General features: G+C 33.6%; 1 protein-coding gene across 1 annotated transcript in view; it reads left to right on the top strand.

Moving 5' to 3' along the window:
- itga9 (integrin, alpha 9) overlaps positions 1-15269 on the top strand; it is a 74155-nt gene that overhangs the window by 9714 nt on the left and 49172 nt on the right. Inside the window, 9 exon segments of the mRNA XM_042769519.1 lie at positions 2775-2898; positions 6038-6105; positions 9017-9146; positions 9224-9309; positions 9409-9471; positions 10866-11003; positions 11892-11997; positions 14115-14209; positions 15101-15191. Coding sequence (XP_042625453.1) covers positions 2775-2898; positions 6038-6105; positions 9017-9146; positions 9224-9309; positions 9409-9471; positions 10866-11003; positions 11892-11997; positions 14115-14209; positions 15101-15191 — 901 coding nt within the window.

The following is a 15269-nucleotide window of genomic DNA, read 5'->3' as shown; positions in this document are numbered from 1 at the left end:
ATTTGGTTGGGAGATCAGTATTTACAAGTCAGGACCGGATTAAACATATGGGCTTTCAGGCATGTGCAAGGGAGATGCCAACACAATCAGGAGGAGTTTGGCAGGAGATGTGGCAGAACAACCAAGATGTGGCGTAGTTCATGCAATCAGATTTTAGAGCTACAACCATGTGTTTTCTATAATGTATTTGACCACAGAGGTGACATTGGGCTTTTTGATATGTTGATTGCATCATAAACTTTATATGCATGCTACCATTTGTGGTCGGTAAACTGATCAAAAGTTACGGTAAAGACATTTATAATGTTACAAAAGATTTTTATTTCAAATAAATACTGTTCTTTTGACCTTTCTATTCATCTAAGATTCCTTGAGAGAATTTCACAAAATTATTAAAATAGTGCAGCTGTTTTCAACATTGATAATAAGAAATGTTTCTTGAGCAGCAAATCAGTATATTAGAATGATTTCTGTAGAATTATGTGACACTGAAGACTGGAGTAATGATGCTGCAAAAGAGTTTCACTATATTTTATGATATTACTGCTATATTACTGTAATATTAGTTTTTACTGCATTTTTTTTTTGACTTTTTTTTGTGCTTTTGTATTTTTTGTGTGTGTGGGAGTGTTTTTGTGAAATAATAAAAAGTAAGACAGTAATTGCGACTTGTTAACCCACAATTCAGACTTTGTTTTAAAATTGTGAGACATAAACTCAGAATTGCAAGATATAAATGCAGAATTGTAAGAAAAAAATTGCTATTACCTTTTTATTTGATAAAAAGGTCTGAATTGCAAGAAAGTTAAGCATTATGTATTTCATTACGTCTGTCCTGTGTGTTTCCCAACACTGGCTGCCAGGGAATAAGTTAGAGTTTGTTCTTTTGGTTGTCATTGGACTGAGGTTGTTTTATTGACGTTCAGCTGAGATGGTTATCGAATGAGTTTAGATTGAGTGGATTGCTTTAGGCTTCGACATAGTGAAACAGACTAGCAGTGTTTCTCGACACAACAAACTACTGCCAGATAGTCATCTGACTTCATGTGCGACCGTTCGTATGACTCTGTGTGGCTGTAATATCTTTTAACTCGCTTGTTTATCTCATTGAGCTGTGTAAGCACTGTTGCAAGTGGAGCAACAGGAAGCTGAACTGTTTTTGAGGGAATTTGGTTTCTCTACAGTCCTGAGCTCCTCGACGAGGGATTTAAAGAAATAGGGAAAGGAAAGTTTGTGGCAGACGATTATGGGACTGTATTAATGAGCTAAACAGAGAGGTTTTGGTTTGTTGCTTGATCATTTCCATATTTTTTTTCCTTGGGAATAATGACTTGATTAAAGCTGAATTCTGTTTTGTATGCCTCTGTTTCATTACTGGTGTTTGCTAAGACAAGTACCACTTGGAAGTTGATTCTTGGAAATCAACTTTCTATTTCTCATACAAACACCGATGCATTATACTTTGATGCGTAAACAGTTTGTGCTACGGACATGAATTTTAATGCATATCTAACCGGCAGTAGTGATGTCATTGCAATGTTTGATATTTGATTCAATAAACAACATATTGATTTGCAATTGGGTTTTACTTTCTTGCATCTACAGTGTCTAATGCACAATTGACAGAAAACAAGATGTGTATCGTGAGAGCAGAAAAACAGCTCTGTGGTGGCATTTTATTGACTGAAGAAAAAGCACAGATGCCATTAGGGCTCCTGCATTATTTCATTATTTATTGGGCTTGGTCTCTTAAGATTTTGACTTATGATTTTCAAAAGCTGTTATTTATTTATTTATTTTTTAAAAGATCTTAAAAGTAAAGTTTTTTTTTCTTGTTTTGTCTTGGACGGAGGTAACAAAATCCATTTTTTATAAAATAGTGTTTTTCATTTTTTAATTGAAGAGTCCATGCATTAATACTGTTTTTCTTAATGTTCTCTTGATTTCGACTTAAATTTCCTCATGAGCAAAAACAGGGCGCCAAATATCTGGCAATCAATAGAATCAAAATATCCCAATATACATATAAAGTACTAATTATAATGATATTTGCTGCCCCATTTTTGCTCATGATGAAAATTAAGTCAAAATCAGGAGAAAATTAAGAAAAACAGTTTTAATGCATGGACTCTTGGGGTTTCTGTAACAAACCAATAAGCTTAACTGAAACTTTAACATTATTTTGCTTTGTAAGGATTTCCTTTCATGAATTCCATCAGGAAATGCAACTCTACTTTAGTTTTTATCCTCTGTCTATGACCTTTCTGCTTTCTCTCTCTCTCAGTGTCTCTCTGCTCTCTGGCTGCCTTCACAGCCTTCAGCGCTTCTGTTGTTCCAGAGATCAGAGTTGTTTGAATGAAGATGCTCAGCTTTCTAAAACCACCAGCCCCCTCTCAGTGGATTTATTAGATCCATAGCCATTTCCAGATTTGGCTCTGTGCTCTGGTTTTGCCTCAGAAGTTAATTTGGAGCAGGGATAAAGAGAAAATGCTTTGTCTGTATATCCTGTTTGTTTCTTGGTGCAATTATCATGAGATTCTGATGAAGATCTGATGTTTGTGCTGTATATACTTTAGTCATGGTACACACCATATTAAATTGGATACAATTCAAACTGAGGCTATAAGGCATGTAGAGTCTGTTTTATGGGTTGTAATCATACTGTCTTTATACCCTGTACTTGCAATTCACGTCAAATTAAATATGCCATCTACCCTGACTGATTCTTTAGTCCTTGTCTCTCAACAATGACCTTTTTCTTGTATTGTCTGCAGGCCTGTGCTCACCGTTGGAAGAATGTGTACTATGAATCTGAGTATATCCTCCCTCACGGATACTGCTCCGTCATTCCAGCCACTCTGCAGGGCAAGTCACAGCCTCTCATACCATGTTATGAAGGTACGGCACGCTCTTTACGACTGTAACTCATCTCAATTATCTTTCTTGCAGTGTCATTTCAGGATTATTTATATACTATTATAGTATTTAATAATATAGTATTTTATAAATGTGTGTGTATGTGTATATATATATATATATATATATATATATATATATATATATATATATGTGTGTGTGTGTATATATGAGAGAGAGAGAGAGAGAGTTGTAGTATTTAATTCTAGTCTGTGCTTTTTGTTTTTAAAAATATTTTATTTAGATTTAATTTATTATTTGTTTACCTTTTTATTTTTTAAAAAATTACTTTCTTATTCAGTACTTATTCAGTACTTTTGTCTTGTTTTTCAGCACAAATATCTGAACATTCTTAAATCAAGATATATTTACTTGAGATTCTAAATTACGTAAGATATTAAGTCTTTCATTTTACTGTATGTATATATATTAAAATAAAGAAAATGTATGGTTAAATATTTCTTTCCTTTAGGGTTAAGTTTATATTTTTGACTCCATTGGCAGATTGTTTTTCTTTTTTAAGCATAAATTTGCTTTTTTTTTGATGTGTGTGTTTATGTGTGTGTTTGTTTGTTTGTGTATATAAGTATTGTAAAGTAATTTGCTTCTCAAGTAAATGTATCTTGATTTATGTTTAGATATTTGGAAAATAAGACAAAAATATTGAGAAAGAAAGTCTTTTTTTCCCATTGTCAGTTGAAGTACAAATAAAAATTGAAATAATAAAAAAAAACAATTAAAGTGAAATGTTTAAAAAACAAAAAGCACAAAATAATATAAAGTAATATAAAATAATATAAGTTTTAGGATTTCAGTTTCACTTTAAAACTCTTTTTAATAGTTTTGGTTTTAGTTAACAAAAACATCACTATAGTTTTAGTAGTTTCAATATCACTGATTGTATTTTCCTGTCATTCAGCAATAAAAGCATGTTTTAGTGGCAAATTATACAGCAAACATCACTATTACTATTGCTAATACTTCGGGTTAGTCTTTTGAGCAAACCTCTAAGCCCAAGTATTACCATAATTGAACCACAGTTCAATTAATGTAGAAGCAGGTCAACTAAATAAGCACAAACTGAAACCGCTGTTTCTCAGTGTGTTCAGAGCCAAGTGAAATCAAGTGAACCGCGTGAGAGAGATTGAAACTGATCCTGCATATTCACTCTACATGCCGGTTGAAATTGTGGTTTAGTTATGATACGGTGATTTATTACAGTGTTTATTGAATCTTTGATATGCATGACAGTGTGTAATGTATTGTGAGGTAGTTAGTGATAATCAGCCCTATTGTTAGAGAATCTCTGGTCTTCATCACACTAGAAGTCCAGCATACACTCCACTGAAGCAGACTAACCAAGTCCGAGACTTGAACCCTCAGAACAAGTTGGAAAGATGACACTGTTTACTGTGGCACATGTTCACAACGGGCTTCACAATGAGTTATGACACCCTGAACTTCCTCCAAAACCTCAGACTGATGTTTTCTGGCATCAAAGCGCTGGCATCTCCAGAAGCAAATAGAAGCAGCACACTGGAGAGAAATATGACCCGTCAGGCAGGGTGCAGCATCTGGGAGTTTGGAGGACACATTCAGAGACATGACGGCTAAATATTTGACTCTTTGCACGTCAAGATAAAGGATGGTTAAGCCTTTATTCAGCAAACATTGTGAACACAGTGCACTTAAAAAAAAAAAAAACCTGGTCATCATGGTATCAAATCTAAAAAAAAAATTACAAAAAAACAAACTCATTGTCAAAGGAATGCGTTCTTAATTGTAAGCTTTTCCTGAATTTTGTGGCATAATATTATATACCACAGATAATAATTTCAGCCTTCCCTTACTTATGTTTGTTTGTTTGTTCGTTCATTCATTTAAATAATATTCCAGGTTCTTAATTTGATCAGCTTTACCTTATTTTGAGGCATTATATTATATACCAGAAAAAAAATTATTTCAACTAAATTAATTAATTAATTAATGTATTCATTCATTCATTCATTCATTCATTCATTCATTCATTCATTTATCCATTCATTCATCTTAGCACAATTCAGTAATTTTAATTTGTTTTAATTTGACTTTTATTTTATTTTAGCAGAATTCACAGTTATTTTTAAGGCAGTTTTTCTTCATCAGTATCTCTTTTCCTTGTGCGTTTTCATGCAAAAGTGTTTAGCATTTACATGTTCATGACAGGAGAAATATTGAATGTAATATTGAATACACTAGCCTCATATTACGGTGCATTATGTTTAAGTCTTGTGGCTATACTTTCAAAATAGAGTATATTTCAATTTTCATCCTAGTGTAGTGCTTTTAGCTTAGTGGTTTATTGTTTTTTTTTTTTTTGCATTATTATGAACTTTTTTTTTTCTTTTTTGCTTATTTTTACAAACTGAGAAGTGAGTCAACATTATTTTCTGTGGTAATCGAAAGCATGCCACAGATGCATGGAAATGAACTTTTATTGAACCCGAAATGTTTATTTAAGGGTGCCAATCAACAGCAGTTGATATCAAAACTGGCTTGTGCTCGCCGTTTATCGCTCCCCCCATCATGTATTATACTTCTGACAGATGTTATTATAGTATATTAAATTCAACACCTCCATCAGCATTTAATTTCATCATCCCGGTAGGATTCCTCGTATTTTACATGATGTTTTGATTTGCTGCGGAAAGAGCAAAGAAGGGTGCATGAATTCTTGATCAGAATTTGTTTCCGTGTCCAGCTCCCTATTATTTATTTCCTTCCATATCTTTTCCCGACTCCAGTGAGTTGTCATCGGGGGCCTTCTATGTGTGTGGAGTGCATTATGGGGGGATCCAAGCCTAATATTTTCTGTAACCGGAGAGCACAGCGATCCCCCCGTTCTCAAAGCCCTCCAGAGCGAGAGTTTTTGTTGAACGCGGAGCTGCTAGGTCGTTTTCGGTCTGTCTCTCGGCCCCCAGATTCCTCTTGGATGGAGCTGGGACTTTGACTACCTCCATATGGAATGTCGGAAGAACTCCAGTAAATGCTGGCTCAGGCTCACAGCGAAATCATTTGTGGTCTGTTGTTTTTTTCCTTCCTCTCTCGCTCTCTCTCTCTGTCCCCCTACTCACTCTCACAGACCATAAGAAGACCTATGGGGAAGAACACGGCTCGTGCCAAGCCGGCATCGCAGGCGTTTTCACTGAGGTCAGTAGAAGTACGAGCGTGTTATGTGTTTTCTGCTGGTGAGTCTTTGCTGTGGTTACATTTATGAACACTCACATCTAGTATAGTATGATTGATATATTCACTCTCCAGGGTTTTAAAGGGATAGTTCATCTAAAGATGCCTGTCATGATGCTTTCTTCCTCAGAACACAAGTTAAGTTGTTTAGCAAAATTTCCAATCTGTTCATTTCTATGTGTGGTTATGAAGATCAATAAAAGTAGTCTGTACAATTTGATGTGCATTTGAATATTTTCACATTTGAGAATGAGGATTGAAAGTTGTGTAGGATGGCAATCAGGGTTATTATTGTCAACTAAAACTATAAAAACATTTTCATTATCTGAGATAAACGTTAATTGAAATAAAATAAAACTAAAATGTATTTTAATATATTTTATCTTATTTTATTTCAGCTAGTTGCCAAGGCAGTTCAACATGAAGTACTAAAATAACTAAAACTAAATAAATTTACAAAAATAAATTTATAAAATACAATTAATAAAAACTATATAGACATTTTTTAAAAAAGTAATAAAAATGACTATAAATAAATGTAGCTAAAATTAAAATGAAAACAGAAGAATACGGTCTAATTTAAAATATTAGCAAAAAATGTAATTAGTATAAATTTTAGTATCAATTATACTAAAATAACACTGATGGAAATAACTATACTATTATTATATTTTTGATTTTATTTTGATTTTAACTTTTGTATTTTTTTATTAACTTTACTATTTGTATACTGCAAAAGTGATATGGACTACTTTATTCTGCAATTATCATCTTTAAAAAAAAAAGTAAAAAAATTTTTTGAATAACTTTCATTTTATTTTTTAGTTTTGTGGGAAAAAAAAATATATATTTTTTGCCACTTGAAAGCACCTGGTCACTTATTGCATGAAGAAGAAAAAAAAAAGCTGTGAAATCATTCTTTAAAATGCACACGTTTGCTTAAGGCTGCAAATTGTTCATCCACTTGCCCTTTGTTTTGTACATTGACCATTGCAGTGTTTTGTCTGTAGTGCAGCCAATCCATTAGCATGCAGTCCAGGCTTTGGAAGAAATGTCTGGAACAGATACGAGAACACAGGCTGACAGATGTGATGCCCAACAGTTAATCAATATCATCACTAGATCACTCTCTGACCCTCTTCACTTTGCTTTTGGAAATATGACTGGAAACTCACTCCCTGTATGTTCTGATTACTGAGTTGTTATTCATTTATCAGACTGTGTATTTTAAGAGATGGCTGAGAAATGCAAGACAGTTCACTAAGTTTTGAAACAGAGCTATTGTTGTCTTGATGCATTAAAGCTGACCTCAGTTCAGTCAGAGAGGAATTTACCCATAGCAGAATGGCATCTGCATCGGCTGCTTTGTATGGCACTTTATCATTTGGCAGAATGTCTTAAGTGACCTTCAAGACCTTAAGCGTCTAAAACAGATGTCTTCATTCTTGAGTGAATGTTGACGGCTCAGCTGGAGGTGCTGTTTTTAAGTGTTTGGCAGGACTAAACGAGTCAAATAGCATTTGTGTGTTTTTTTTTTTTTTAGCAGTCAGGCATTGTGAAATGGAAAAAGCAGTGAAAAGCGTCCATTTGTGACTCGACAGATATCAAAAGAACTACGTAAAGACCCCATTTCCTCATCACATGAGGAATATTCCATGTGCCCAAACTTTTATATTTGTATTTTCTGAGATAATGGCCATCAGAAAAAGGGGAGAAAAAAATTTCCACTAAAGATTCAGAGCTAAACATTTATGACAAATTGTGCATTTTTTAAATTATATACTGTATTCCGATTAGAGCACAATAGGGACCCGCAACTTTTTCAGTGGCTCAGTATTTTTTTGTGTTCTGCTTTCTTAATAGGAATTTTTTGATGGGTTCTAACCATTGCCAGTTTAAAAAACAAACAAAACAAAAAAACAATATAAAACGATTGACTTTTGACAGTGCTGTTTGAAAGTTTGGGATCAGTAAGATTTTTAATGTTTTTGAACTCTTCTGCTCACCAAGGTTGCATTTATTTGTTCAAAAATACAGTAAAAATATAGTAATATTGTGAAATATTATTACAATTTAAAAGAACTGGTATCTTTTTGAATATATTTAAAAATATAATTTATTTATGTGATGTAAAGCTGAATTTTCAGTCACATGAATCTTGAGAAATCATTCTAATATTCTGATTAACCGCTCAAGAAACATTTCTGATTATTATCAATATTGAAAACAGTTGTGCTGCTTCATAGTTTTGTGGAAACCATGATACATTTTATTCAAGATTCTTTGATAAATAGAAAGTTCAAAATAACAGCGATTATTTGAAATAAAACTTATTAATTTTATTATTTAAAAAAAATCTTACTGACACCAAATCTTTTGAACATCATTATATTATATTATATTATATTATATTATATTATATTATATTATATTATATTATATTATATTATATTATATTATATTATATTATATTATATTAATTGCACATATATGCAAAATATTGGTATAAAAAAGTATGAATTCTCTGATTCTCTATTCCAGACCTCTCTTCTGGAGTTACACATTTACAAAGTTTCAGAAAACATATGGAGCAATTAAAACAGTTCAAAGGCTTGAGTTCTCCTTCAGCTTAAGACTCCATTGAGTGATCAAAGCGATGAACAACAGCCGTCCTTTCAGCTCATGGTTGGGTTATCAGCAGATAATACAGCATAGTTTGTGGCTTTCAATTGACCAGAGCCTCACCAACAGCTCTTTGTTTTCTCCTATGATTGTAAATGTAACTTCTTTGAGACATAAGGAAATCTGCTGAAGCCTGATGAAAAGTTCTGGGCTTTTTGATAGGATCTCTATTGCTTTTTATGTTGTTTTCTAGGAGCTGGTTATCATGGGTGCGCCTGGTTCTTATTACTGGACTGGAACAGTCAAAGTGTTTAACATGACATCCAATACTCACTACAACCTTAATCAAGACAACCTGAATCCTCACAGATACAGTTACCTCGGTAATACCTGCTCAGATATTAATAACTGCTTCAGTATTCATGCTGTAGTCAGTCCGTGACAGATTGGTGTTTTTTAGGGTATGCTGTGACAGCTGGTCACTTCTCCTCCCCGAATACCATAGACGTGGCGGCTGGTGCTCCTCAAGACAGTGGTGGTGGAAAAGTGAGTGGTTTCTTGCATAATTTCCATCATTGGTTCCAGGTTTTGTTTACATTACACTCACTTTGACATTCCAAAACTACATTGTCATCCATGTTTTAGGTTTACATCTTCAGAATCGAAGGAACGTCTCTTGTGAAGACCTTTCAAGCCTCAGGGAAAATGGTGAGTATGATGCTTAGGTTTTCTAATTATTTACAAACATAATTGATTCCAAATGTAAAACGTTTATATAATCCATTATAGCCCCTTAATAGGAAAAGTTCTCTTTTCTGAAGAACACAGAAAGAGTTGTTTTAGAGAATTTGTAGGGACTGATACTGTTTAAACCATAAAAAGGCAAAAAGCGTAATTTTCTCTGTGATACATAATTTTCTAAGGCCTCTGAAAATCAAACTGGTTTGCTAAAACCTGCTATACACAATCTACTGCATGCCTTCTGTCATCTACTTTATAATTTTTTAACAAGAAAAGGCCTTTTAGTGTCATTGTAAAAACACCACCTTCAGGTCTTGCTTCGCTTAGTTCACACTTAGGGCTTTTGCTGTGAAAAATTTACTGATTTATATGAAGTAAACATAAGAATAACTCAAATATCAAATATGATTATCAGGCTTTTGAGGAATGTTTATCTGTTCATCTCTCAGTTTATTATTGCTGATTTTAAAAACTAAGTGTTCATCTCTCAGTCATCATTGTATTGCATTGCATCATATGTTTTGAAACTACAGAGCTGGGTGACAACTGATATTTATGTGAAATTTATGCAAGTAGTCTGCTATACTGTTATAAAGATCTCATTTATTTTCTTAATTATTTATTTTATCTTATTTTTGGCCATCTAAATATCAGCAACTGCACCGAATAAAAGCCTGATGTACGAAATATGATACTCAGCAAAATACACAATGTTTTTTTATTTTATTTTTTCGTCTAAAGGTTCAATCCACCTTATTTTTCAATGTGGAAGTAAGCCGTTTCCTGTGAATGTGCGAGACTTCCGGTTATTTAGCCGCTGTAGGGAAATAATGAGAAGAATAGCAAAGTGCAGCAAACAGTAAAACTGTTTGCACTACAAACCAGTGTGCTCATAATTAAGATAATGCGTTAAAATAATATGGTAAGACACAAGCAGCAAAACGAGCTGTTTTGTACAGCTAAAAATAGCTGGAAGCGAACGACACCGGCAGCCAGACCCATAAAATTTACAAATTGGCTGCGCCTGCTCTTACGGGAAAAATAAGGTGGATAAATGCTTCAATTGCCAAAAAGAAAAAAAATTATTTCTGACTATTATTTACGGGGTTAAAGTATTATATATGACTCATGCTATATATACCAAGTTTTGTGTTAGGAAAAGGACAAAAAAAATCAGTTGTTAGCTGAAAACCAGCTCTCAGATCTCAATCACGTACGTTAAAATATGGGGCAGCATAGCTAAATCGTAGCTTGACTTTCTTTCAAAGGGAACTGAATGAGTTAATCTTATGGAGGAGTGATGTGCCCTGTGCATGGTGTTGTGACCTGACCCGTTTGCTCTTGGCTCGGCTTGGTTTCAGATGGGCTCTTACTTTGGCTCCTCATTGTGTGCAGTTGACCTTAACGCGGACGGACTGTCGGACTTGCTGGTGGGAGCACCCATGCACAGCGAGATCCGGGATGAAGGCCAGGTTTCTGTTTACCTCAGCAGTGGCAATGTGAGTTCACTTACATCTGTGTTACTTATTAAAGTTCACCCAAAAATTTGTTGAAAATACCATCAGGCCATCCAAGATGCTGATGAGGTTGTTTCTTCACAGATTTGGATAAAATGATCGCTGGTCAGAATGAGAGTCCAAACAGCTGATAAAAACATAATCCACAAGACTCCAGTACATCAGTAAAAAGCTTGTGAAGTGAAAATCGACCTGTTTGGAAGGAAAAAATCCATCAAGGCATTTCAACATTAAACCCTCACTTCTGGCCAAAATACGAGTCCATAATAATACTTCCTCCAGTAAAAAAAAAAAAAAAAAGTCCACCCACATATTTGTTTAGAGACTGCGTTCACTTGTAAATGGTGATCTGTGCATATTTCTTTCCTGATTCAGAAAAGACAACTTTTTCACTGGAGAGAGCAATAGATAGAGGACTTGCATTCTAGCTGGAAGTTTTAATGGTGGATTTGATTCTTACAAACACACAGCTTTTCACTTCACTAGACTTTAATTGATGGACTGGAGTGGTGTGGATTACTTGTGGATTATTGTGATGTTTTTATCAGCTGTTTGGACTCTCATTCTGACGGCACCCATTCACTGCAGAGGATCTATTGGTGAACAAGTGAAGCAATGCTAAAATTCTCCAAATCTGTTCTGATGAAGGAATAAATTAATCTGCATCTTGGATCAGCAAATTTAAATTTTGGGGTGAATTTTCCTTTAAAGATACCAATATTGTCATAAATAACACTTGAATGGTACTAAAGTTTGGTATTCGTATGCCTTATGCTATAAATTACCAAAACTAAAATTTGAAGGTAAGTGTCTTCATGCAACTTGACAAATGTTTTGAGTATGAACAAAATTTGTTGTATATTTGTTTAGGGAGTGATGGAGGAAGTTGCTATACTGAATGGTGATAATGCATACAATGCTCATTTTGGAGAGTGTATCACATCTCTTGGGGACATTGATGACGATGGCTACCAAGGTCAGTGTACAAAGTTTGTTTGCACTCAATATAATTACACATCAGAGCAATGAGCTTCTAGTGCTAAAGTCCATACATAAGGAACACTCTGGGTTAAATTTATATAACAAAAATTTGAAGTCTGTAAGATTAAAAAAATACTTTTATTCAGCAAAGATGCATTACACGGATCAAAAGTGATCAAATAAATGCTGTTCTATTGTTTAAACAATCTGGAAAAAATATGATTATTAAAAATGTATTACAGTTTCCACAGAAATATAAAGTAGCAAGAAATGTTTCATAAGCAGCAGGTCAGCATATTAGAATGATTTCTGAAGGATCATGTGACACTGAAGACTGGAGTTATTATGCTAATTAAGCATTAACATCACAGGAATAAATTACATTTTAAAATATATTCAAATAGAAAGCAGTTATTTGAAATTGAAATAATATTTCAAATTATTACAGTTTTTACCGTATTTATGATCAAATAAATGAAGCCTTGATTAAAATAAAGGACTTCTTTCAAAAACATTTAAAAATTGACTCCAAACTTTTGAACGGTAAATATTTAGCTTTGCATTGTATGTATCTTTATCTGGAATGTTCCTTTAATTCAAATCATCACAGCAGAGCATGTTGCAAAAATCATATTTCCGCTGTATTGGAGACAGACAGAACTGGAAAAGATATTTCGATGTGAACCAGATTCAAACCTCAGCTATCTCCTTCGACTAGTGTTCTGATTTTCATTGTAGTTTTTCTTTGCACCCCGATTTGGAGTCTTTTTTTTTTATTTGGTTTTGGTTTTGACCTGATGCATTGCTTGATTATAGTGCTACTTTCTGCATGTCACCTCTTTTTTTTTTGTAATTTTGCTACAGCCTGTCCTCTGTTCTCATACAGTAACTGTTAGTGAAACTGTTTAGGGAGGCTGACCATCACATAATAAACAGGCCAAACGCATCCATTAATGTGGAAATTAGAGCTGATGAAGCTAATTAAAATGTTCTGATGAATATCTGATAAGTGGAGACAGATGTGTCAGATTAAACAGGAAGTGAATCTTTTTGCGACGAGGGGGTTGGCAGCGCTTATCAATAATCCTTGTACAGAAATGGTGTTGCATATATGTAGTGAGAAACATGTGTGATGAACTGTTCAGGGGTCAGTGTGCTAGTAAATGTTCCTTTAGGAGGCTGTAACCATAAAGTGATTACAAGAGGTTAACCTGTCTCCATTTGACCCGCCTCTTATTGGGTCTATAAATTCAGCTTTATATCACAGGAATAAATTATATTTTTCCAGTATATACAAATAGAAAACAGTTGTTTTAAATTGTAATCATATTTTGCAATTTAACTGTTTTTATTGTATTTTATTTTTTTTATTTTTTTTGGTTAAAATAAATGTAGCCTTGAGGAACAGAAGGGACTTCTTTCAAAAACATTTTAAAAAATCTCACCAACCCCAAACCCTGAACACTAATTAACACTTTAAAGTATAAGATGCATAAGTGTAAAAGGTTTGCATGTAAGTAAGCCAGTTAACTGTCTCGGTCTAACATGGCAAAAGCTGGTAAATCAGATGTATAGTTTTTGTGCTGTTACAGTAATATAAAAGTTTCCAGAACTCAGCAAATTCAAAATATGTGTAGTGCTGTTTTCCTGCTGTCTCGATTTCAACGCCGCTGAAGTTTCACAGACCTTTACAGGCTCTCAAAAACACATAAGTGTCCATTAAGTGACTTAGCAGAGCGTCTCTCAAACAGAGATGGGCTTAAAGCAAACAGGCATTTATTGGGGTCCTGACACACACAAATCCACCTCTAGCGTTTCTATTCCAGTCGTAGGTCTCTGGGAGTCTGACCTAATTCGGCTGCACACCATGCTATTTAGTTTGAACTTTCTTCTTGCTTGTCACACTGTATGAGCCCAATAAGATCTTGAGTAAAAGCCAAGGCAGATTCTGTGTGACGACTCTGTTATGTCAGACTGTACAACTGGCAGCCCATTAAGATTGCAAGTTTGCCCAACAGTAAAAAACAAACAAACAAACAAACAAAAAAAAACGGGGTTTTAAAGAGGTTCCGTCTTTCTCATTGACTTCTGGCCTTGTCTTTTGTGCTGCAGATGTAGCAATTGGAGCCCCCAAAGAGGATGACTATGGAGGTGCTGTCTACATCTACCATGGTGATGCTACAGGAATAGTAAATAAGTACTCAATGGTAATCAACCATTTTATTTTTATACATTTTTTATTGCATAGCATTTTTGAAATTAATTTATTGTAATTTATTTTTCATTATTTAATTTTGTTATATTTTATTATTTAATATTTTATTTTGTTTTAGAATTATTTTACTAATTATTTTGTTTTAGAATTATTTTATTTGATCTTATTTTATTTTATGTATTTTTAAAATTTAAATGTTTAAATTTAAAAATGTAAATAAATAAACATTTAAATTAAAATAATAATTTTAAACATTTACTTTAAATTTTAATATTTTAATATTTTATATTTTATAATGTATTTTTAAATTTTAAATTTTATTATATTTTATTTTATTTTGCATTTGTATTATATTTTATTTTATTTAGTGTAATTTCAACAACACTTGATATGTGTGTTTTATTTTATTTTATTTTTTTTTTTTTTTTTTTTTTTTTTGTAATGTCTAGATCTGTACTGTATTGTGTAGTGTATATTGTTTGTTTTTTTCTTGACTGGTGTCTGTATTCAAATAAATCCCAACGATTGGTTTAGTTGGCAGTGCCTCACTTGTTTTATTGAGAAACCTTATAACTCATGCAGTTTAACAGTTTGATTGATGGGTAACTAGTAGGTCCAGATGGAAGCCACTGGCTTTTGTGCATTTTCTGTGCTGAAAAATGCCTTAAATGGAGCTGAGAGTGCCACACTGATCCTACTAGCTGAAAGCATAATCAAATTAGCTGAAATATTTAATAAATGAACGTGTGATGGGGAATGTGTAGAACTATGTGGCATTCAGAAATCTGTGGACGTTTGATTAATGATTTGGTCTGTGTGGATGTTAATACTGGTGTTTCTGATTAATTGATGTGATTTTCTCTCTCACCTGGATCGTATGCAGAGATTGTCTGGGCGAAGCATCAACCCCACCCTCCAGATGTTCGGCCAGTCAATTTCCGGCAATGTAGACATGGATGGAAACGGATATCCAGGTTTGGCTTTGCTTTAGACACTTGGCTAGTTCTGCTCAAATGAACACTGAGAATGTTCCGAATGAACTAGATCAAAAT

The sequence above is a fragment of the Cyprinus carpio genome, chromosome A13 (genome assembly GCF_018340385.1).
Source record: "Cyprinus carpio isolate SPL01 chromosome A13, ASM1834038v1, whole genome shotgun sequence".
NCBI classification, from domain to species: domain Eukaryota; kingdom Metazoa; phylum Chordata; class Actinopteri; order Cypriniformes; family Cyprinidae; genus Cyprinus; species Cyprinus carpio.
Note: the sequence above shows the minus strand (reverse complement) of the source record. Positions and strands in the feature narration are given on the sequence as shown.